At 39.8% G+C, this 25,334-nt stretch overlaps 1 protein-coding gene across 4 annotated transcripts in view; it reads right to left on the bottom strand.

Moving 5' to 3' along the window:
• LOC121271722 (arf-GAP with coiled-coil, ANK repeat and PH domain-containing protein 2-like) overlaps positions 1 to 25,334 on the bottom strand; it is a 229,908-nt gene that overhangs the window by 82,766 nt on the left and 121,808 nt on the right. For all 4 annotated transcript variants that reach the window (XM_041177912.1, XM_041177922.1, XM_041177940.1 and 1 more), the window contains exons 8-9: positions 23,258 to 23,353; positions 6,662 to 6,736 (exon numbers count right to left, since the gene is read on the bottom strand). In XM_041177912.1, the coding sequence (XP_041033846.1) occupies positions 6,662 to 6,736; positions 23,258 to 23,353 (171 nt within the window). The remainder of the gene's footprint in view (positions 1 to 6,661; positions 6,737 to 23,257; positions 23,354 to 25,334) is intronic.

The following is a 25,334-nucleotide window of genomic DNA, read 5'->3' as shown; positions in this document are numbered from 1 at the left end:
ACAGGACTTTTGCCCCACCTGCTGCACACTTGAACAAGGGCCAGACTTGGAGGAGCTCCAGAATTAATCAGACGATTGCAGGGTCAGCCTGCTGATGGATACACCCTATATTTTTCATCCAAACAAGCCCTGAGACAAGGAAAGCAATTTTACTGTATTTGTATACAGTAGCTGATACCTCTCAGAAGCTTCAATGGTTTCTGTGCGTCACTCACAGCACACCTGAGGTTCCAAAATTGAAATTAACTTGCAGAGTCAAGAAATGGGCCTTCATTCACAGAGATGAGTAGCCCAGGCTTCAACTTATTGCGTGCATTAAAATTCTTTCTGCAGAACTTTGCCTCCGGGGTTTCTTTAAAAACAAAAGTTTCCTCGAGTGCAAAAACCTTTTTTCACAATGGCGCCGATCGGATCAGGGGACCAGACATTAGATGAACGAGCCGGCGAGCAATGATGCGCAACATGCAAGGAGGATGCCAACATGCGATGACAAGCAACTCGCGAAATGAGGACACTGTCATGACAGCGGATCACAGCCTGAATTACGGACATATTGAACCTTTTTGAGGAAGACCCATGATTTTTTAAAAAAGGACATAAAAGCAAAAGCTGGCTGAGACTGTAAAGTAACCACTTTCTGGAAAATTCCTATGTGGATTATCCTTGAGCAACTAGTCCAGGGAGGCCCTGGAATTTCGCATCTAAAAAGGTATCAAGGCCCACTTCAGACAAAGACACTTCAAAGGGAGAGTGCAACAAAAGACTGAACTGTAATCTTGTGGTTTTAGAGACAATGGAAGCTGAGTACCATCTCAGCAGAAACTGTCTCCTTTTGAGTTACGTCCCAGAATGTGGACATGATCTGAGTTGAAAGCAAGCAGATTCTGGGCGAAAGACATGTTTGGCTTTTTCCCTTCCAGGAATACACAAGAAAAGGAGTTACAAATCCAGCTGTAAACCTGATTGGTATGTTCTAGTTCTTCAGTGCAAGTGTGTGTTATGAATGTCACAGCAGAACAGCAACTAGGCATCCATGCAGCTTGCAGATAAAATTCTTCTCTCTCTCTCTCTCTGTGACTAGAGGCAATTCAACAAAGCCACAGTCAAAATGGAAACAGGTCAACTCCTTCAGCTAACCTGCAGAACCATGTGTCTCCAAACCAACCTGCTCAACTACCAAAGTCAGCTATACTGGAATTAACCAACTGAACGGCCACAACATTTCACCATCCACTTCTTACGGACAAGCCAAAGACTGATTCATATATCTTTTTAACTTTTATATTTGGACTCAACTTCTCATTTCTAATCTGTGTGTATGTTTGTTGTGTTTTTATTATTTTTTCCTTCAGGTTTTAGTAACTAATAAACTTACTTTTTCTCTGACTCAAGGAAGCCTGGTTAAATTGTCTCATTGTAAAACTTAAATACATTTGGACTGGGTAAAGGTATTCAGAGAGAAGGGATCCTTTTCAAATTAACCTTGTTGCGACCAACCAAGGGAGCTGAATAAAGAAGGGGACCCAGCTCATTCCTCCTTATCCAGTATCATAACAGAATTGAGGTCCTGTTTGGGAAGTTAACAATTTGGGGTATCTCGTCTGAGATCCTAACAAATTGGGGGGACCAGTCGTAACAATACTGATGCACGATGACATGCAACGAGGATGCCGACACGCAACGTCAACACCGACTGGGATGAACATAATGACAAAAAATGGAAATTACAAAGTAATTCAGAGAAACAAACCCTGAAATAGAAACAACTTTAAAATAAACGTCAAGTGGGGTGACTTAACGCAAGGGTTTAGTGTACATTAACATCAACTACATTATCCCTTGTAACAACAAGTATTTCATCCAACTACATAATCCCTTATAAATCAAGCGTTGGAATTCACAGTCCTACTTCAAAGAGTTCATAACCACTTGGAACTGTCAATCAAACTGAGAGATGGCAGGCACTACTACGATAATGAACTGTTGTGAAATCAGTCATGCAGTACTAACCCGGTAATGGTAATCCTGAGGTTTATGTCAACAGAGTGAAATAGCATATAATCATTTTTTTTAAAAGCTCTCTGGACACTTTTTTACAAGTTTAAAAGGTAGGAGTTTTAAATGCCTTGACAGCTCCCTCTGATAGCTCATCTTGAAGCTTTTCACAGTTGTTTTAGACAGTTCCAATGAGCTTCACAGTTCCATGCCTCCTTTCAGCAATCCCAAACAGCACCTGACCACACCAAAAGGTGTCCCAGGACTATATCCAAAGGGGTACCATAGCTCTCCATAAGGGTACACTGGCTATCTAAACAAATCCACAAAGTTCAGGCCTGCACCTACCAGGTCTGATATGCACAGGGTTTCAGACACCTCTTTAACCAAAATGACATGAGTGAAGGCAGCTGCTGATTGCTATGGACACCTGCCTCTGTGAAGTGTGCATGAGCAAATCCTGACCCGGGCTCATTTCCACCTGCGTGAAAATGGTAGGTGGGATCAGGGCTGTGAAGCCTTATATTTCTCCCAAAAAATTGCACAGGCTGCTGATAGTCACTGACCAAGCTCAATCATAAAGAATGGTTATACATGTCAAGACATATAGCAAAGGCCCCAACACAGCCTGGCTGTGATATTGAAGATTTGTGCTCCAGAATTAGCCACAATTCTATCCAAGTTCTCCCAGTACAATTACAACACTAACTATCTACTCAACAAAGTGCAACAGTGCTCAGATATATCCTTTCCACAAAAAGCAGGTCTAATCCAATCCTGCCTATTACTGCCTAATCAGCCTACTCTCAATCATCAGCAAAGTGATGGAAGAGGTCATCGACAGTGCTTTCAAGCAGCACTTACCAATAAACTGTACATCAATACTCAGTTTGGATTCCCCCAATATCACTTGGCTCCAGGCCTCATTACAATCTTGCACCAAACATGGACAATAGAGCTGAATTCCAGATGTGAGGTGTGAATGACTACGCTAGGCATTAAGGCAGCACAATGTATGGAACTGAGGAGCCCTAATGAAGTAAGAGTTACTAAGAATCAAGGGTAAAGAAACCTCTCCACCAGCTGAAGTCATATCTAGCACAAGGAAATGTGGTTGCTGGAGTCCAATCCTCTCAGGCCCAGGGCACTGCTGCAGGAATGCCCCATGGTAGTGTCCTAAGCTCACCCATCTTCAGCTGTTTCATCAATTACTTTCTTTCCACCATAAGGTCAGAAGTGGGGGTTGCACAATGTTCAGCACCATTCGCAAATCCTCAGATGACAAAACAGTCTATACCTGCATGCAGCAAAATCAAGGCAGCATTTAGGCTTGGGTTGATAGGCAACATCTGCACCACACCGGTGCCAGGCAATTACCATCTCCAACAAGAGCCTCACCACCTTCCCATGACATTCAGCGGTCTTACCATGATTAAATTCCCTACCATCAACAACCTGGGAGTCACCATTGACCAGAAATTAACTGGGCTAGCCACAAATATACTGTGGCTACAAGAGCAGTCAGAAGCTGGGTTTTCTGTGGTGAGTGATCTACCTACCAACTCCTCAAAGCTTTAACACCATAAACAGGGCAGTTAGGAGTGTGGTGAAATACTCTTTACTTGACTGGATGAGTATAGTTCTAACAACGCCCAAGAAATTCAATACCATCCAAGACAAAGCAGCCCTGTTGATTAGCCCCAATCCTTCGTCATCTTTAACACTGACTCCCACCACCACTGGCACACTGTTGTTAGTGTGTACACTATCTAGAGGATGCACTGGAGCAACCCGCCAAGCATAACCTCCCAAGCCTTTAACTTCTACTGCTTAAAAGGTCAAAGGCAGCAGGCACCAACATCTCCCAAGTTTTCCCTCCAAGTCACACACCATCGTGACTTGTAAATACATTGTTCTTCCTTCGTCATTGTTTGGTTAAAATCCTGAAACTCTCTATGTAACAGTGGTAGTCCCGTCACATCTTAGACTGCAGCAGTTCAGAAAGATGGTACCTCACCATCTTCTCAAGGACAATTAGGGATGGGCAATAAATGCTCACCTTGCCAGTGACACCCACGTCCCTGAATGAATAAAAAGGACACTAACCACAGGGTTGCCGATTCCCATATCCCACATAAGTCAGAACTCTTAAAGGGGAGGGTGGAATAAGAAAATTTAAGATGTAAACAAAAATAACTTAAAGCTGCAAATTCAAATTTGGCGAGGCATGTAGGCAACTCAAGAGGTAATCCGTTTTTTCCAGGGCATCAGAACAATAGATTTTTACTCACCTCTCATTCAGTAAATTCATTATAATATGGATGTGTTGCTTGGACAAATGCAGGGATTGGAAGTACTAAAAACTAAAGAGCACTGCCCCATTAAGTCCCTCTTTGACAAACTGGACATCATCTTTTTACATTGATATAACATTGCCAATCTTTAAATCTATTTTTGCTCTGCCACAAGTCACACTGTGCTTGCATCATCACAAGTGAAAACCTCATCGAAAGGATTTAGTTCTGTTTTTGACTACTTTACTGTGTTTCTTTTAAAACTCAGTATTCTTGCACATCTAAAACTTAGAAGGTGCAACAAATGTACATTTAGAGCTTTCACAATCTTTTTGAACAAGATAACAAGCTCATCAATTTCTGCATTACAGAGGTACAAACACCTACAAAGAACATTTTTCACAAACAATCTAAAAGTAATGGCTGGGAAAGAAGCCTAAATTCATTTGCTATCCACAGAAGAGGAAGTTAAAAATTAGTACCTTTCGGCTGAAGGTTAATAAATTTCACGCTCATCATGATGAGACTTTTGCGCTGGGATGGAAAAATGTTCCTCCAAGGGTACTCAATGTCAGCAACTAGCATTCCAATGTGAAGTACAACACAGCTAGCTCCCTTTACTCTGTCCAACAATATGCTTTAGCCTCCCAACAACACTACCTATGTCATCAATATTAAGCATATGAACCACCTTTATATTCTCTATCACTGGAACAGTTAATTTGATACTAATGCACCAAATTAAGAGAAGTTGTGCGCTATGGACATATATCAACCAGAAACATGGTGAAATTCTTTTCAGGTAGCTCTTACAAGGAAAGGAAACATTCAATTAGGGTTAAATTTAAATCTAAATTCTAAAGATAAACTGATAAAGTGGCATTTGTCTAACCATATCATTCAAACTGCTGAACTCGAAAAAGGTAGTAACTGATAGGAAGGGGAGTCTGGAGATAATTATTCTATAATGTGTTCCAAATAATCATTTCTAACAGTCAGTTAGTTATAAAACACACTGAAACACTCTTGCATAAAGTCCTATACATGTATTGTGTGACTAGAATGAATATGTTTTTTTAATATGACAGGAATATTTTAGGTTTGCATCACATAACCATCTCTAATATGTCTATTTTTTTAACTGATGTCAAGCCAGTTCAGCTGAGTTTGAGAAGAAAACTTTGACTTATAATCAATTTATTTTCAGACAAATACAAAGATGCGAATTTAAGAAAACTATACTCCAGGGGCTTGGTTTGGCTGAAATCAACATTCTTAGTAGAAAATCATCCTGCTTCTACATAGCTAAGTTAAGCTCCTACCAGCCAAAGTAATATTCCCTTATAACTAAGTTCTGAACATCCTGGAGCCCCACACAAGTCAGTCCTAAATCTTTCCAAATTGACCTCAGTTCTGATGAAAGGTCATCAACCTGAAAGATGAACTCTGTTCCTCCCTCCACAGATGCCACCAGATCTGCTGAATTTTTCCAGCATTTTCCATTTTTATTTTGACTTCAGGGTTTGCCTGGTTAGACAAATGATACCACAAGTGTAGAATTCAAGGCTACAGAAAGAATTGATTTCAGTATATACAAGTGGATTGCAGCACATCATAGTGGGAAAAACAGGGTACAGCAGCAAAATAAAGATGGCCATCATGTCATGTAGAAACTTCTTGGTTTCAAACCAACTTAGTGGAATTTTCAGCCTCTGAAATATCATGATGGTGAGAGGCTTAACCCCACTATTGCTACAATTGTAAAATCTTGAATATTGTCCTGTTTTATTTATGGTCAGCATTTTATATCTTTGTCATTTTAGTTATAAATTCCAGCAATTGATCTATTTAAGTCGAGTATCACCTTTCCAATACACATTTTTAATACTGTAAAATTCTGTACTTTCCTACAGTTGTTTTCAAAAAAGAGAGATACACATCTAGCCAAAAATTTTTGTAAAATGAAAAAACGCTTCAATTAAGTAAACTGTAATCAATTTTTAGTGACATTGTCCATTTCAAAAGGTTAACTTCACAAGTGTAAGACAAGAAGAAAAAAAATCCAGTAATTTAAAAGTAACAGTTCTGCTAATGGTTTTATTTAGTTTAGGATTTCTTTTTAGGACAGTAACAGTCATTGTAGTTAGTGTCCACACTGAAGATAACTATGAATTGATCATTGTAACACTGGTTTCCATGCAGTAGGCCACAAATATTCTAAAATACTGATTAAGAATTAGTATTTATGGGTAAAGTTAACATACATAAATAAAATCAAACATCTGAATAATACAAAACATTTGAACTGTTTATAAATTTCCAGATGTCATGGGATGTTTGTATTATGCAAGATTTCACATCTGTCCACATACCTTTTGTTGAATAGTGGAGTGCTTTTGTTCCATATCTCTCTTCTCTTTAGCTGCATCCACAACTAACTGATCCAGCTGTTGAAACAGAACAGTAAATCAGCTCATTTTTGTTTAACTTTCTAAGCTGTGAATTTTAATTTGTTACCTATAAATATTCCCTCTTATTCTAGAAACAAAATAATGAATGACAGATTTCTGGAGAAATATAAAGCAAGTTTGTCATGATGTCTCAGACTATTTTTACAATGGTGAAACTAAAAATCCTAGCAATTCAATATGTTCAGTTCTACGTATGCTTTTAAAAATAGACTTAGCATCATCCAATCATAATGCAAGTAAATATCTCTCTTTTACAATTTGCCCTCTAACGTTAAAGAAGCATCACACCTAGGCTGGAAATTTTCAGCGATTCATTCTGATAGCTTTTGCTGAAGTCCTGTTGGTAGTTATGAGAACAGACAGCCTGCACTGATCCATATGGTGCCTTAAATTCAGAATAATTATATAGTTCCAAATGAATATCTGACTGCGGCATCAGACCAGTAGGAATCATTGTACATATAATCTACACACTGACGAAGGTTGCAATGCTCAATCATTGTTGTCTGCATTAGCAGCTATGAATGCCTGATAGGGCAAACCAGTGGCAGAGATGCTGATTCCTAGTAGTGCTGCATCAATTAGGCAGAAGCAGTAGAAGCACAAGTGCTCAAATAAAATAAGATTTTGCTACCGTATTTCTTATCTAAAGGCAGTAATGAAGGAAAAAGGCTTTGCTAACCAGTCAAACATTTTGCGCATGGATTATTTTTCAACTAATAAGCAATCAAAAACAAATACATTTTCCAGAAAGTGTGTATACGTGTGTATTGTTATGATCCCAGACAAGACCCACAAGTTTTTGGTGAGATCCGGTTGGGGACCAGTAACATTTTGTTGAGATTAGATAAAGTCAGAGATTCAAGATACTTGCTAAGAGAATAAAGCCACAAGATTCCATGGGTTTTGAACAAACAAAATTAACTTTACTATATGAGGTCAGGAAGTTAAACAATTTGCAACATCTATCTTATACTCTAACATTTAGGGTTAATGAGGAACATGTGAATAACAGGCAAACTATTGGCGAACACATCACACTGCACAACAAATGGCAGACGCAACCAAGACAGATTCCACAGATTTCTCAACAACCCACTCAGATGTCAGGAAACACCAAGTCAATCAATCTCGTTGAAACCCTGTCTTTTTCACGAGAGATTCCAGTCTTCACCTTCGAAGATCTCACCGAGGAATTCCCTCCAATGATGGCCCACCTTGAAGGGTTTCAATCTCGTCTCCTGAGATTCTGTTCCCCTGGATGCCCAAGTCAACACTCAAGCATCAACTCACATGTACAACTTCAGCTCTTCCGCCGTGCCAAGCAGAACAGAACTGCTCTAGATGGTTACCTGCCCTCCAATGGCCCACAACACAGAATCACCAACCTTCTGCTGCCTTTTTTGATCACCAGGACATCTCCTGAGCCCTCTTCAATCACCAGGGCATCTCCTGAGCCACCTTTGATCACCAGGGATTTGCCTCAGCCCTTTCCATTTAAAGTCTGCCAACAGCCCTTTTTCTGTTCGTCTCCCTTCTTAAATGTGAGCTCTCCCTGCCCCGTCTGCAAATTCCTTTGGGAACCTCTTCCTGTCCTCTATCCCTTTCTCCTACCTGGGGTTCTTCTCTTTATTATGATGCTCTGCTTCCGATCACACAATTGGGATTGTTATGACAGTTTCTTTTTGTGCAGGCGCATTGGACCCATATCCTCAGCCCAAAGAACTCCATATGTTGTACCAAACACATGCAGCCTGCTCCAGGTCCGCACATGCATGGAAGCGCCAGAGGGCTGTTGGAACTCAGAGTTCCTGGCCCCCTTCTCTCCATCAAGTTTAAGTCTGGTTTTCATTGAAGTATATACTTATATGTGGGAATTTAACCTACAAAAATAAGTGTTTCAACTTAAAATCACTCCAGTCTCTTGCCTAAGAAATTATATTGCTATCAAGCGAGAAATCCCCTGCGGTCCTCATTTTCCTCTGATCTCAACATAGCCAACTTTAATTGTATGGAATGCCAGTGATAAAGTATTAAACCTGAAGAGAAGGAACATGAGAAAATTGAACACACTGCACCAGTTAACAGAGCAGTACCAGTAGAAATCAGTGAAAGAGTTTTCTCTTTACCCTGTCATTTATAGAGTAAAGGGTTAATGGTTATGTTAATGTGACAGAAGTAAGCATTACATCATGTTCAGATGACCAAGAAGCTCAGTGGGAACAAGACACAGAATAGTTTCTGTCCCGAGAACAACGTACCTGCCTTGAGGTCTTGGATGTAAATAGTTCTAAATAAATAGTTTCAAGAAAAAACTAAATGCTGATCATCTCCATGTCACTCACTGAACATGTAAAACCTCGTCTAAACCTCAGTTTAAGAAACTGAGACCACAGATTCGTAACCTACAGACTACATTGGTGCAGCTTGGCTTTGCAATGTAGAAGAATAAAACTTACCTTGGCAGGGAAGAGTGAACCAAGCACGATGTTTGCAGTCATTGAATAGCCACTACCCCTTCCACAGCTCTTCCAACACAAGAACATCCACAACAAGGACAACGACGGGAGCTCTGGAGGTGGCAGTTTGAAAGTTGCCAAAAAACTTCAGGCTTACAAGGCACAAGAACGCCATGTTAGTACCATTTTATATGTGACTAGGGCCATGGCTGATGATGTCCTGGTGAGACAAGAAGCCAAGCAGGCCTCAACGTCCTACAAGGAGGTTTTGAGGGCCTTTGATAATTAATTCAGCCCTAAGAACCTTGTCATTGAACGAGCCAAATTAGCCAAAGGCCAGGTGAATCCATTGATCCATTTATTATACCTTGTATCATCTGTCCAGTATTGTAGTCAGCATACTCAACAATGTGCTGTTGGAATTTTTGCAAATCAAGGAGGATTTAATGTTAGAGAAGGCTGAACAGTTTAGAAGGCAGGCAGAGCTGCAACAGCAGAATTGGGGTATAATTTGGGAGACGTTGAGGCTCTGGAGGCATTAATCCAGTATTTAGGCCCAAAGTCGGAAGCTCCACTCACCAAAAAGCCCAGAGTCCATCAAAACTGCTGAAGGGGTGGGAAGAATCCTTCCGCCTGTTTTAAATTGTCCCTGATGCTGCTTTTTGATGCCACATCATCCAAAGACTTCCCAGCAACAGGAGTCGAATATTTTCTCTGTGGCAAGACCGGACACTTTAAGCAATTCTGCAGATCTAAAGCACAATTTAAGGGAAGAAAGCTAAAATAAACTTCCAACCATTTTTGAAGTCCAGGGAATTACAACATTTCATCCTGATGATCTCCTAGGACAAATTAAAGGTCTCAATTAGCAGTTCGGGTCAGTAGAGCTGGAAGTCAAAGGATATATAACTGAATTTAAACTGGACACTGGGGCTGGGGGCTACAGTCTTATCTAACAAACTGGACCAACTTAATATTGTTGAGATCCAGCCATCAAAATAAAGCTGCAATGGCCAGGAGGCACAGGCCTCAAAGTGAAGGGTCAGGTCACCACAACCCTAGACATAAAGATAATGAAACTAATGAATCTCTATATCCTACAGGATCAGCAACTTCCTATCTCAGCAAGGCAGCGTGATCAGGGCTTGGTCTTCTACAGAAAGAGAGTTGAGCCATATTTAGGAATGAAATTCCTAGGTTGTTTCGGGGGACTGGGAAAGCTAAAAACTGAGAATCACATCACTCTACTCCAAACCCCTCTGCTTATTTACCCCTAACAGGGTACCACACTAGTTGATCAGGAATGTCAAAAGAGCAAACTGACAGGATGCTGCATCAAGGAGTGATGTCTCCTGTTGCAGTGCCTACAAAATGGTGCTCAGACAATCCCTAAACCAAATGGCGAAGTCAGGTGTATTGATCTAACACAGCTAATTAAAGCATTTCAAAGAGAGATACACCCAATGTCTTCTGTAGATGACAGTCTGGCAAAGTTGTCCAAAAGTGTTCTTTTCACAAAACTGGATGTCAACTGCGGTTTCTGGCAGATCACCCTTAACCAAGAATCAAGGTTGCTGATAATGTTTGCCACTCCCTTCAGTTACTTTTGTTTCAATCGACTTCCCTTTGACATATTCTTTGCACCAGAGATTTTTCAACACACTATGTCCAACATCCTCTCAGACAGAGAAGGAATTATTTGCACATCAATCTGTTCATCCATGGTGCTACCAAAGAAGAGCATGATCATTGAGTCCTGGAGGTTTTAAAAGTGCTTAAACAAGCAGGCCTCTCTGAATGAAAGTGAGAGTTTGGGAAAACCACTACCAGATTTTTAGGCCATATTATCCACCAAAAAGGATAAGAGTAGACCCCCCAAAAAGCCAAGGCAAATAATGAATTTCCACAGCCCAGGAGTGTTGTTGACATACAAATATTTTTAGACATGGTCATGGTTTCCCAGGTGGGGAACTTTATCCCACATTCGTCCACCATCAATGAGCCTTTACAAGACCTGCTGAGAAAATGTCAACCGTGGTATTAGGGAGTTCAGCAGAAGAATGCAGGATAAAGAGCTGCTCATCTCTTCAGTGTGCTTTCTCATCATGACCCCAACTGTCAACAATATTGGCAGCTGATCCATCAGCAATGGGGCTTGGAGCTGTTCTTCTACAGATCCAGGAGGATGGCAGGAAAAAAAAAGTTTATTATGCCTCTGTCATTGAAAAACGTTACGCAATGATTGAAAAGAAAGCACTAGCAGCAACATAGACCTGAAAAAAATTTTCAAATTACCTAATGGGCTTACAATTCAGGATTGATATAGACTATAAATCTCTGCTCACTCTCCAGGAAATTGCGAAGGTGCCACCAGGGATACAGCAGTTCCAACTAAGACTCATGCGCTATGACTCTACAACAGAGTACATACCAGGGAAAAGTCAGACCACTGCCAACACACTGTCAAAGGCTACAGTTGACCAGGTTACCGAACATCACTTAACACTCATCTGAGGTAGGAGCATATTCTTCATCAATATCAAGTACCCTACCAGCCTCTGCAAAGAAACTAAAGAAATTCAGGGAGATAAGGGATGCCTGGCTAAAAGACACAGAACGCAGTCAGGTCAGAACATACTGCCAAGACAGTTGGCCCGAGTCTATCCCAAGCGATCAGGTGTTAATACAATACTATGAACAGCAAAAACATCTGATGCTGGTTGATGATCTTCTAGTTTTCAATGACAGGCTAATAATCCCAACAGCGATGAGAGAAGACATTCTTCAAAAATTTCAGAGTGGTCATTTGGACATTACCAAATGCAGAGCAGGGCACAACAATTGGTATGGTGACCAGGTGTTTCAAAATTCACTGAAGAACTTATTTTGACATGCCATACTTGTGCCAACAGCCAAGAACCAACGGAACCAACACTACCATCAACATTTCCACCCAGACTGTGGCAAAAGCTAACAATGGATCTGTCTGACTTCAGAGGAAAAATCTACCAGATAGTCATTGACTATTACTCTTGCTGGTTGGAAATCAGCAGACACCGCAGAAGTTGTGGTAAAGGCTTTGAAATACATTTACTCTACCCATGGTATTCCACATGAGGTAGTCTAGGACAACGGTCCACAGTTTACGAGTGAACATTTCCAGCGATTTGCAGTGGAATACAGATTTCACCATATGACCAGTTCGCCACACCATCCGCAAGTTAATGGAGAAGCGGAGAAATGTGTGAAAACCATCAAAATGTTGGTGAAAAAGAACAATGACGTAAAGCTAGCCTTACTCAATTACAAGGCAATGCCATTAAGTAATGGATTTTCACCAGAACTACTGATGGGGTGAAGGCTAACGATCCAATTTCCTTCATTGCAACATGAACTCAGGCCCAATGTCATCTTATAAGATCAAGACCAAGTGAGGTGCCACGAGCAAACACACAAAGAGAAACAGTCCAGCTGGTATAGTCACCGGCATAGAGGGTGGTCACTAACCACATTAATACCTGGGCAAAAGGTGTGGATAAAAGATCGTCAGGTGAAAGGTACAGTTATGGAGCAAACTCAGCAACTGCAATCATACGTCATACAAACAGCACTTGGGATTCTCCAAAGAAACATAAAGGTTCTGATACTCTTAGAAGGCCCAAGGAGACAATCAGTCCAGTATTACTATGATAGGAGTGATGAGACGGACTCTACTGCAAACACCTCAAGAAATTATGGTCGAGTGCAGGAACTGAACGTAGACAAGCACCCTCAACCAAAAACACTCAAGATGAGATCAGGGAGAGTCATAAAAGCACCAGACAGATTCAACTTGTGAGGTTATGACTTTGGGGGAGATGGTGGGAATGTAAATAGTTTAACAAAATAACTTATGACTTTTGAAATTATACTTGGGGGGAGAGGTAGAGTAATGGGTTAATGGCTATATTAATTAGACAATTATGTTAATGAAGATTAACATGACATGACATCAGGCTCTGATGACCATCATGTTAAGTGGGAGGTAGACACAGAACAGTCTTTGTCCAGGGAAAAATGTACTTACCATGAGATCTTCAACATAAATAGTTTTAAATAAAAAGTTTCAAGAGAAACTAAATACTGAACATCGCCAAGTCACTCATAGAGCAAATGAAACCACATGAAAACATCACTGAGGAAATTAGTAGCGTATCTTTCGAGGGCAGAGGAAAAAGAGTAAGGACAGAATTTTTACCTCGTTAGGCGGGTGTGGCAGGCTAGCAGGTCCGGGAGCAGCTGCAACTGGGCCCAATTAATAGCCAGCCAGCATGAAAGGCACACTCAGAGACTCAGCGCTGCCGGGGTGGGGGCGGGAGCAGCGCAAGAGCTGAAGTGTGCGCACGCGCAGGGGTGCGCTCAGTGAAAGCTCCCTGAAGGCACAGAGCTACCTCAGGGAGCTGGAGATTTTTAACATTACAAATAAAGAATTGAAAAATAAGGAAATCATGTCCCCTCATGCAACTCTGTCACATGAGCAGGGACATGTTGAAAATGAGTTTTAAAAGTTTTTGTTTAAAATCACTGGTCGAAACCTCATCCTGCCCGTGGTGGGGTTTCACAAAAAATGCAAAGGCCACTTGGCCTATGGGAAAAATTAAATTTAATTAATTAATTAACAGGCTTAACAGCCCTCTTAATTGTTGGCAGGTTCACCGATGTCATTGCGCACTATTTTAGTTCCGCTTGGGTCAGGCGTGCACCTGCCCGACAAGGGAAAAATTCTGCCCTATGAGTATGGAGGGAGATTTTTTTTGTTGCCAATTATGCAGGGACAAAATAACTATAAAATCTGGAATAAGATGGGGAATTGTGGTAAATCAGATAACACAGTGCAATTTAAAATATAAAAGCAAAATACTGCAGATGCTGGAAATCTGAAACAAAAACAGAAAATGCTGGCAGCATCTGTGGAGAGAGAAACAGTTAACGTTTCAACTCCGTATGACCCTTCTTCACAGCTATTTAAATACAATTTAAACCTTCAATTTAAAATATACTGTATCAATTGTTTCTTGCATGCATTGTAATTCTCATTTGATGTCGATCTTGGAAATTGCATGAATATGCAGAGGAAGAAGACTGTAGCAATAGGAGGCTATTTTAATGAGAAATATAATACTGCAAGTTGCCATGATTTTTCAGAGATATACAATTCCAGAAACAATATTCAATAAATATGAACAATGCCATAGTGTCCTGGTTAATATTTAACCTTTCAATACCATCAAAACAAGCCATTTGCTTGAAGGCAAAATACTGCGGGTGCTGGAAATATTCAGTAGGTCTGGCAGCATGTGTGGAGAGAGAAACAGTGTTAACGTTTTTGACTCAAAAATGTTAACTCCAATTCTTTCTCTACAAATGTTGCCAGATCTACCAAGTGCTTGCAGCACTTCTGGGTTTTATTTCATTTACTTAATGGCTTGTTTTTCAGCCTTGTTGTGCATAAATTTGTCGTCATGTTTTATTTACATAATAAATTACTTTTGAAAGGAAGGTTTTTACTAAGGATGATGCATTTTGGAATGACCTGAGTACATGAAGGCACAACACAAATGCACATTTTGCAGTTTTCAACTGCATGCTGAGCATGGCCTGTAGCAGCGGTTAGGGACATTTGCAATTCAATGCCCAGCAAGTCAAACCTGAAACTGAATTGGAAATAGGAACAGAAGAGAAATAGCGGGCTATTCAGCTCATCGAGCCTGCTCCACCAGTCAATACGACCATAGCTGATCATCCACTTCAATGCCTTTTTCCCCACACTATTCCCCTATCCCTTTACGTCATTGGCATTTAGATCTGTCAAATTCTTTATTCATAAGTTTAAGCTTTAAACATACTTAATGACTGAGCTTCCACAGCCCTCTGGGGGACAGAATTCCAAAGATTCACAACCCTCTTGAGTAAAAAGATTTCTCCTAATTTCGGTCTTTAGTGGCTTCCCCTTACTTTTAAAATTGTGTCCGCCTGGTTCTGGACTCCCCAACCAGGGAAATCATCTTACCTGCATCTACCCTGTCTATCCCTTTAAGTATATTGTAGGTTTCAATGAGGTCACTTCTCATTCTTCGAAACTCTAGAGAATACAGGCCCAGTTTGCCCAATCTCTCTTCATAAGACAGTCCTGCCATCCCAGGAACAAATCTGGTGAACCTTCATTGCACTCCCTCTGTTGCAATAATATCCTTCCTAAGGTAAAGGGACCAAAACTGCACACAGTACTCCAAGATTAGACCCTTCTTAAATATGAGATGACATTTGCTACCTTTCAATCTGTAGGATCTGTTCCAGATGATCACTAATGCATCCACTATCTCCACAGCTACCTCTTTCAACACTGTGGGATGTAGAATATCAGATTCTATACAATTGGAGCAAGACTTCTCCACTCCTGTATTCAAATCCTCTTGCAATAAAGGCTAGCTATTAGCCTTCCTAATTGCTTGCTACACCTGCATGTTAGCTTTCAGTGACTTATTGATGAGGACACCCAAGTCCCTTTGTACATCTACACTTTCTAATCTCCCACAATTGAAGAAATACCCTGCACATCTGTTCCTCCGACCAAAGTGGATAACCTAATTTTTCCACATTATATTCCATCTGCCATGTTCTTGCCTGCTCACTAAATCTGTCCATTTCCCCTTGAGGCCACTCTGCATCTTCCTCACAACACACATTCCCACCTAGCTTTGTGTCATCCACGAACTTGGAAATATTACTTTTGGTCCCCACATCCAAATCATTGATAATATGTTGTGAACAGGTGAGGCCTGAGTACTGAGCCTTGTGGTACCTCACTAGTCAAAGCCTGCCAATGCGAGAAGGACCCATTTATTCCTACTCTGTTTTCTGCCCGTTAGCCAATCCTTAATCCATGCCAGTATATTACCTCCTATCCTATTCTCTCGCATGCTGCAGGCGACCAACCGCTGCTCAATCTTGGTTCTGACAGGCGGACACGCAAGTCTTTAAACCTTTAAAAAATTTTGCTAACCAACCTCCTCAATGCCTTTTGAAAATCAAAGTTAACTACGTCCACAGACTCCCCTTTATCAGTTCTGTTAGTAACATCCTCAAAAAACTCTAACAGGTTCATCAAACATGATTTCCTATTCACAAATCCATATTGACTATGCCCAATCAGATCATCATTATTTAAGTGTACATTTATCACATCCTTTATGATGGATTGCAGCATCTTCCCTACAACTAATGTAAGGCTAACAGGTCTGTAGTTCCCTGTTTTCCCTCTCCCTCCCCCCCTTTTTTTATTCATTCATTCAAGGGATATGGGCCTCACTGGCTAGGCCAGCATTTATTGCCCATCCTTAACTGCCCTTGAGAAGATGATGGTGAGCTGCTTTCTTGAACCGCTGCAGTCCATGTGGTGTAGCTACACCCACAGTGCTGTTCAGGAGGGAGTTCCAGGATTTTAACCCAGTGACAGTGAAGGAATGGCAATATATTTCCAAGTCAGGGTGGTGAGTGACTTGGAGGGGAACTTCCAGGTGGTGGTGTTGTCATGTATCTGCTGTCCTTGTCCTTTTAGATGGTAATGGTTGTGGATTTGGAAGGTGCTGTCTAAGGTGCCTTGGAGAGTTTCTGCAATGCACGGTACACACTGCCGCTACTGTGCGTCGGTGATGGAGGGAGTGACTGTTTGTGTATGGGGTGCCAATCAAGCAGACTGCTTTGACCTGGATGGTATCAAGCATCTTGAATGCTGTTGGAGCTGCACTCATCCAGGCAAGGGAAGAATATTCTACCACACTCTTGACTTGTGCCTTGTAGATGGTGGACAGGCTTTGGGGAGTCAGGAGGTTAGTTACTCGCCACAGGGTTCAGAGCCTCTGACTTGCTCTTCCAATCTTCAGGAGCCGTTCCAGAATATATAGAATTTTGAAAGATGATCACCAATGCATACTCAGTCTCCACAGCTACCTCTTTCAACACTCTGGGATGTAGAATATCAAGTCCCAGGGGCTTATCAACCATCAGCTCCATTAATTTCTGCAGTGCAACGTTCTTACCAGTACTAATTCTCCCCTGGATCTCTAATTCTCCCCTGGATCTCTAATTCTCCCCTGGATCTCTAATTCTCCCCTGGATCTCTAATTCTCCCCTGGATCTCTAATTCTCCCCTGGATCTCTAATTCTCCCCTGGATCCCTAATTCTCCCTTGGATCTCTAATTCTGGGAAATTTCTTGCACCTTCCTCAGTGAAGACAGACAAAAAAGTGATAATTTAGCTTCTCTGCCGTTTCTCTATTCCCCATTATAAATTCTCCTAACTCTGCCTGTAATGGACCTACATTTGTTTCAGCAAAATGTTTCCTTTTATGTACCTATAGAAGCTTTTACAGTCTGTTTTTAGCTAGTTAACATTCATATTCTATTCTACCTTTATCAGTTCTTAGTCCTATTTTGTTGTATTTTAAAATGCTCCCAATCCTCAGGTTTACTACTATATCGGGCAATTTTTTAGGTCTTTTCTTTTAACCTTCTACAATCCTTAACTTCCTTTGTTAGCCACGGTTGGTTGACTTTTCTGGGTTTTTGGGCCTTGAAGGAATGTATAATTGCTGTAAACTATGTAATTTTTAAAAAAAAAAGACTACCTATTTCCTGTGTACCGTTATGCCTTTTAATGTATTTTCCCAATCCACCTCAGCCAATTTGCTCTTCATTTTGTCATTTCTTTTCTTCAAATTTAACACCCTGGCTTCAGACTGAAGTCCCTCACTTTCAAACAGAATGTAAAATTCTACCATATTATGGTCACTCATCCCTAAAGGTTCTTTTACAACAAGATTATTATTAAGCACTTTCTCGTTACATAGTACTAGATCTAAAATAGCCTGATTTCTAGTCAGTTCTTCTACATTCTGCTCTAGAAAACCATCCCTAACACAATCCAGAAACTCATCCACCAGGCATTATTGAAGTCACCCATGATTACTGTATGCTGCATGCTTCTCAATGTTTGATGCCCCTTGTTGTTTTAGCACACTTTGAAACCACAAAGAAATTTAACCAACAATCTCAAGTCAAAACGTTTATCCCTCTACCTCAAGCAGAATATATAATTTTTTAATTAGGCCATGCTCTAGGCTAAAATGGTCAATAGTTATTGTGTAACAAAGCACAAGACTAAATCCAGTTTCCCAGAAGTCATGAGGTGTAAATGTGCAAGTAGCAAAATAAAATCTGAAATTTTTACGCATGAAAGGAAACAGAAACATTATTTATTTTAAACCCCTGGAAATCACGATTTACATACGAACTTATGAATTAGGAACAGGTGTGGGTCTTTTGACCTGTCAAGCCTGCTCTCCCCTTCAATAACATCATAAATGATCTGATTGTGGCCTCAACTCCACATTCCACCTACCCCCGATAACCTTTGACTCCCTTGGTAAAGAATCTATCTTCCTCTGATCCTGCCTCCACAGCCCTCTGGGGAAGAAAGTTCCAAAGATTTGCAAATTTCAGAAAAAAATCTCTTCTCATCTCTATCTTAAATGGGAGACTCCTTATTTTTACTGTGTCCCCTAGTTCTAGACTATCCCACAAAGGGAAGCATCCTTTCAGCATCTATCCTGTCAAGCCCCCCTCAGGATCTTCTATCTTTCAGTAAGATCACTTCTCGATCTTCTAAACTCCAATGGATGTAGGCCCAGCCTGTGCAACCTTTCCTCGTAGGATAACCACCCCCCCCATCCGATGTATCAGTTGAGTGAACCTTCTCTGAGCTGCATTTATATCCATTCTTAAATAAGGAGACCAAAACTGTGCACTGTACTCTAGATGTGATCTCACCACCCTGTACAACTGTAGCAAAACACACTTGTTTTTATATTCCATTCCCCTTGTGGTCAACAACAACATTCCATTTGTCTTCCTAATAACTTGATGTAACTCAAGCTAACTTTTTGTGATTCATGTACCAGGACACCCAGATCCCTCTGTACCTCAGAGCTCTACAATCTCTCTCTATTTAAATAATATCTGTTTTTCTATTCTTCCTGCCAACATAGACAAGATCACATTTTCCCACATTATGCTCCATCTGCCAAATTTTTGCCCACTCCCTTAACCTAAGTCCCTTTGTAGACTCCAGACTCTTTACAACTTACTTTCCTACCTATCTTTGAGTCATCAGCAAATTTAGCAACCACACATTCATCAAAATAATTTATACAAATTGTAAACAGTTGAGGCCCCAGCACGGATCCCTGTGGCATTCCACTCATCAAATCTTGCCAACCCATTAGAAATCCATTTATTCCTACTCTCTGCTTCCTGTCAGTTAATCAATCCTTTATCCATGCTGATATGTTACCCTACACCATGAGCTCTTATTTTGCATAGTGACCTCTGAGGTGGCACCTCGTCAAATGCCTTCTGGAAATCTAAGTACAACACACAGGTTCCCCTTTATCCGTGTTGATTGGTCCTTCCTCAAAGAACTCCAATAAATTATTCAACGATTTCCCTTTTGCAAAACCATGTTGACTCTGCTTGATCACATGGAGATTTTCTAAGTGCCCCGCTATAACTTCCTTAATAATAGATTAAAGCAAGTTTACCAAGACAGATGTTAAACTAGCTGGCCTATAGTTTCCTGCTTTCTGTTTCCTTCCTTTCTTGAATAGAGGAGCCACATTTGCTATTTTACAATCTGACAGGACTTTTCCAGAATCTAGGGAATTTTGGAAAATTAAAATCAATGTATCTACTATCTCAGCAACCACTTATTTTAACACCCTAGGATGTAGTTCATCAAGACCTGGGGACTTGTCGGCTTTTAGTTCTAATACTTTTCTCAGTAGCCCTTCCTTGTTGATTGTAATTGTTTTAAGTTCCTCCCTCCCTTTCACCTCCTGATTCACAATTATTTCTGGGATGTTATTTGAATCCTCTACACAGTGAAGACAGACGTAAAGTATCTATTCAGTTTATGTGCCATTTCCTTATTCTCCATCATTAATTCCCCATTCTCACTCTCTAGAGGGCCAAAGTTACTTTACTTACTCTTTTCCTTTTTAAATACTTGCAGAAACTCTTATATTTTTATATTTCTAGCAAGCTTTCTCTCATATTCTAATTTCTCCCTCCTTATTTAACCTTTTAGTCATTCTCTGCAGATCTTTATATTCTGTCCAATCTTCTGACCTGCCACTCATCTTTGTGAAATTATAACATTTATCTTTTAATTTGATGCTATCTTCAACTTTAGTTAGCCGCAGATTTTGTGTCCTTCCCTTGGAGTCTTTCTTTCTCAGTGCATCTCTACTGATCTTTCCTTTAACCTAATTTCCCAGTTCATTTTAGCCATCATAATTACCCTTATTTAAATTAGTCTTAGGTGCACTCCTCTCTCCCTCAAACTGAATGTGAAATTCAATCATATTATAATCACTGCTACCTAGGCACGCCTTCACTAGGAGGTCATTAATTAACCCTGTCTCATTGCACATTACCAGATCTAGTATCACCTGTTGTCTTGTCGGTACTAAATCATGCTGCTCTAAGAAACTGCCCTGAATACACACTCTGAACTCATCATCTAGGCTACCTTTGCCAATCTGATTTGTCGAATCTATGTGTATATTAAAATCACCCATGATTATTGCCGTACCTTCCTTAAAAGCCCTCATTTTTTCTTCCTGTATACCTTGTCCTATAGTGCGGATATTGTTCGAGGGCCGAGTAACCACTCCCACAAGTGACTTCTTTACTATTTCTCATCTCTACCCAAAAAGATTCTACATCTTGATTTCCAGAACTAAGGTCAACTTTATTGCACCAATGTCACCCTTAATTAACAGAACTAGCCCTCCACCTTTTCCTAGCTTTTTGTCCTTCCCAAATGTCACGTGCTCTTGAATATTCAGGTCCCAGCCTTTGTCATCCTACAGCCATGTCTCTGTAATGGCTATCAGATCATATACATTTATTTCTATTTATGCTATCAGTTCAGCTGTTTTGTTACAAATGCTATATGCACTCAAATACAGAGCCTTTAATTCCACCTTTTTACTTTTATTGTGACTTCTAGCCTTATCTGGCGCACTCTTAGGTTTGTACACTCTGTCCCTTCCTGCCATGCTCTGATTGTCATTTCCATTATTAATACCTTGCTCTATTGCCTTGTCTTCTCTATTTATCACATCTTCCCAAACTTGATCCCTCGTCCCCACTATTAAGCTTAAAGTCCTCACTAATGCCCGAGTTATATAATTTGGACCTAATCCACCATTTGTGCATTCCTAACATAACGGGAATACCAAATAAGATTATCTTTTCAGCACTTAGTCAAATTTATCATTTATAGTTGGCTTCAAAATACTATTCACAGTTTACAGGACATACTTGCTCTTCAGCTTTTTAATCCCAGTCTGACATGCAGCAAGAGAATCTATGAATTACGTTATAAAATACATTATCACCATTAATAAAAAGTTGACAAAAAAATTGGACTGCAATTCAGTATTTATTTACAAGCAGAGACATCACTGCTGAATGAAACAGTCACATGATACCAGTCAATGCATAAAGATTTATTTCTTTTTTACTCAATATCACAATGGAATTACAACACTCACTGTTAAAAAAAAACTCTAAATACAATAGAATGACTGGACATTGGGGAAAAAAAGACATTGTTTCAAGAAGTGTTAACATTCCCGAATTACCTACAGAAAAAGGAAACTAATTATAGTTATTACATGTTTCTACCATATTTATAATATGACTGTAACGTCATCATAACTTGAAGAAAGCTGTACCTAAGTAGGTATTTTTGCTATTAGCTTTTGCAAAACAAGAGATTTATAAAGCTTTAATCTGAACAAATAATGCACTTCACCAATCCAATGATCTACCCACATCCAGCTGAGGCTGAACAGTTGAATAATCTTGAAAACCTGAGGGCTAATTCATAATTCAATGAAGGATAGATAGGCTGTATACAAATTGATCTGGTGTCTTAACATTTGCATGTTGAACATTCAAACAGAAATGCACTTCAAGTGATTTAAAAAGGGTATTAAAGATGATTTTAATTAGGTTTTGGAATGTTCCTAAAGTTACTTTCCCTAAATAAAATTTGACTGTTAAGTTTTCAGGTGATTCAATACTATTTCTGAAACTCAAACTTTAAATTGTTGTTCAATGTAGGTGGTAAAATGTAGTTATAATTTTTATTTGGAAACTATTATTCAAAATAAGATCATCGTTGACATAAACTGTCCACTATTTTGTTTTGAACTAAAATTCTCCCCCTGCTCCTCCTCCTCAAATCTGATCTCTGAAGTCTTCAGTCTCCTTTCTAATCATTACTTCCTAACTTGACACAAGCTTGCTTTACTGCGCAGCATTTGTCACATTTTTCACGTTAAATACATTACATAAAAGCAAGCTGTTGCTTATTCAAAGCAGTAAACGTATCAAAGTCTCTGACAAGAAAGTAACTTCAAGATAAAATATTGACAACTATCCAGGTAATTCAGCACAAGCTAAAAGCATGGAACCACAGGATTGCTGTCCTGCACCTCAAAGTGGATTTTAAAATGAAAATATCAGCATTTCCAAATTTCAAATGATTTCATTTCAAAATCCTAACATATTACAAACTTACCCTATAGCAAACTGGGTCCCAATCTTTCAGCAAACTAAAACAGACTAACTTAGCTTTTTATTCAAATATGTGTATCAACGATCAGAAAAAACATTGAGAATTAAAGTTTTATAAAGAACTGGAAATTACCATCCACTGGGTCAGTCCGAAAAATCAAACTTCTTAATATCTTTACTTCCAATATCCTACTGCCAAAATATGTCACTTTCTCGGATAAAATCTTTTTGTTTCCACTGCCTCCTCGGTAGTCTATTGCACATATTTTCTACCCTCCGTGCAAAGAATTTATATTTTAAAAACTCCAACCTAAGAATGCCTAAATTTATTGCAATGGTTTTGAAGCCTTACCTGCGCTCCCAACTCCTTCATGTAAGGCTCCAATTCCATAAAGAGGTCATATCCTTGATGAAAGAATGTAAGATGGGCATACATAAAGGACAACATCTAGAAGTGAAATGAAGAAACAAAAACTTAACTGCCAACACGTTTAACTTCATCTAACAAAAATAACATTGTATAGAATATAATGAAGATCAAATGGACATAAATTTTCATAGTTTTAAATATCTTTAAACAAAATGAATGACTGGCAATTTTAAGATCACAAACTGATATTTTGACAATTACTAAGAAAGATACACCAATGTTTCATGAGCAAATGAACTATAAATGTCAGCAGCATATGTCACTACAGCATCAATTTTAAAGATCTACTTAGAGCCATGTGTCCACACAAAGAACACCATTCTGATAATGATGTATGCCTTCTGTTTGGTCATTGCACCATCAGAAGGGGAGGTGAGCAGTCCTGGTATTCAGTGTTGGAACAGCATAAATGATGGGAGTAAGAGTGAAGGCTGGTTTCCCTCAGTTACATGACAAGAGGAGAGACAAGGACACAGCAGAATGCACCTCTGGTCCTGTGCATCCTGGATCTGTCCAGTGCAAAATCTTCACAAATGGGTCACGTAAGGAGCACTAAGTAACAGATCTTTTGCATTCCAAAAATAATACTTACAATACAACCTGCAAGCATATGAAAAAAAACCCAAATCAAAGTGCACCTTTAAAATCTTATGCTAGATTACATTTTTAACATTCTTTACCAAGTCATAACCTCCACTCCAAGTGTGTTACTTGCAAAAGTGTATATTTGCACATTTTTCATTCAAGGTAACATTTGATTTTAAATGCTTATTTTAATAATTCAGAGTTGACTAAACAGATTTTACCACAATGGTTGTAGATAGTTCTGGAACTTTGCACGTTAAATATCCAATTCTTACTTCACCCAGGTTCAAAAGCTAATTATTCAGATTTTGTCACAAGCGGTTTGCCAGTTACAGGAAGGTTATAAATTCAGGGACAAGGATGTTCAATGTAGCAGCAGCTGATTTTTTTACTTTTAAAAAGGTCAAATTTTGGGTAAATGACTGTTAACTTTTTGTACTCTACAAATTTATAATGGAACAACAGCAAAGTAAAGTTTCAGCATTCTTGCGCTGTAGTAAGTATGGAAAGATACTTTGCTTTCATTCCAGGGCAACCATCCAACAATCAAAAGTGTGTCAGAATGTGGCACAACCTATCAATGTGGTCTATACCACTCAAAGACACTGGCACTAAATTTGAAAGATATCTTCAGAATTGAATCCAAGTACAATGGATAAAGTAAGTATGACATATTGTTTTCTCATACCCTGTTACATATTGACCAATGCTCAAGGGAAAGCATCGTACAGATATTTAAATGTTTAATATGCATCATGTGCCTTCCACAGTAGGGCCTAATTTCAGGCAGCAACTTTCAAATGAAATGATATACATGTGGCAATGTTAAAAGAGCTTCATGGGATTTTCTTTGACAAAACCTAGCTGCACGTTTGCATACTGAAACACATGTTGGGCTGTGGCACAGCTGTTTGAATGTCACTGCCCGCAACCTTTACATGCCCAACACCTTCACAGTTCTCGCTTCAAGCACCAAGCAGCAGAATGGACAAAAGAGCTGAACTCCCAGGTTAGGTGAGGTGAGGATAACTGCCCTTGACATCAAGGCAGCATTTGACTTGAGTGTGGCAGCAAAGAGCCCTAGCAAAACTGGAGTCAATGGGAATGGGGGGGGGGGGAAGAGAGAGAGAGAGAGAGAGAGAGAGAGAGAGAGATAGAGAGAGAGAGAGAGAGGAGGTGGGTGGGGGTTGGTACTCTCCTCTGTTGGAGTCATACCTAGCACAAAGGATGATGATTCTGGTGGTTGGAGGTCAAACATCTCAGTTCCAGGACATGACTGCAGGAGTTCCTCTGGATAGTGCCCTAGGCCCAACCACCTTCAGCTGCTTTACCAATGGTCTTCTTTCCATCATAAGGTCAATAGTAGGAACATTTGCTGATGATTGCACAATGTTCAGCACCAATCGCAATTTCT

Source organism: Carcharodon carcharias, chromosome 2 (assembly GCF_017639515.1).
Source record: "Carcharodon carcharias isolate sCarCar2 chromosome 2, sCarCar2.pri, whole genome shotgun sequence".
Taxonomy (NCBI): Eukaryota; Metazoa; Chordata; class Chondrichthyes; order Lamniformes; family Lamnidae; genus Carcharodon; species Carcharodon carcharias.
This window is presented reverse-complemented; position numbering and strand designations above follow the sequence as displayed.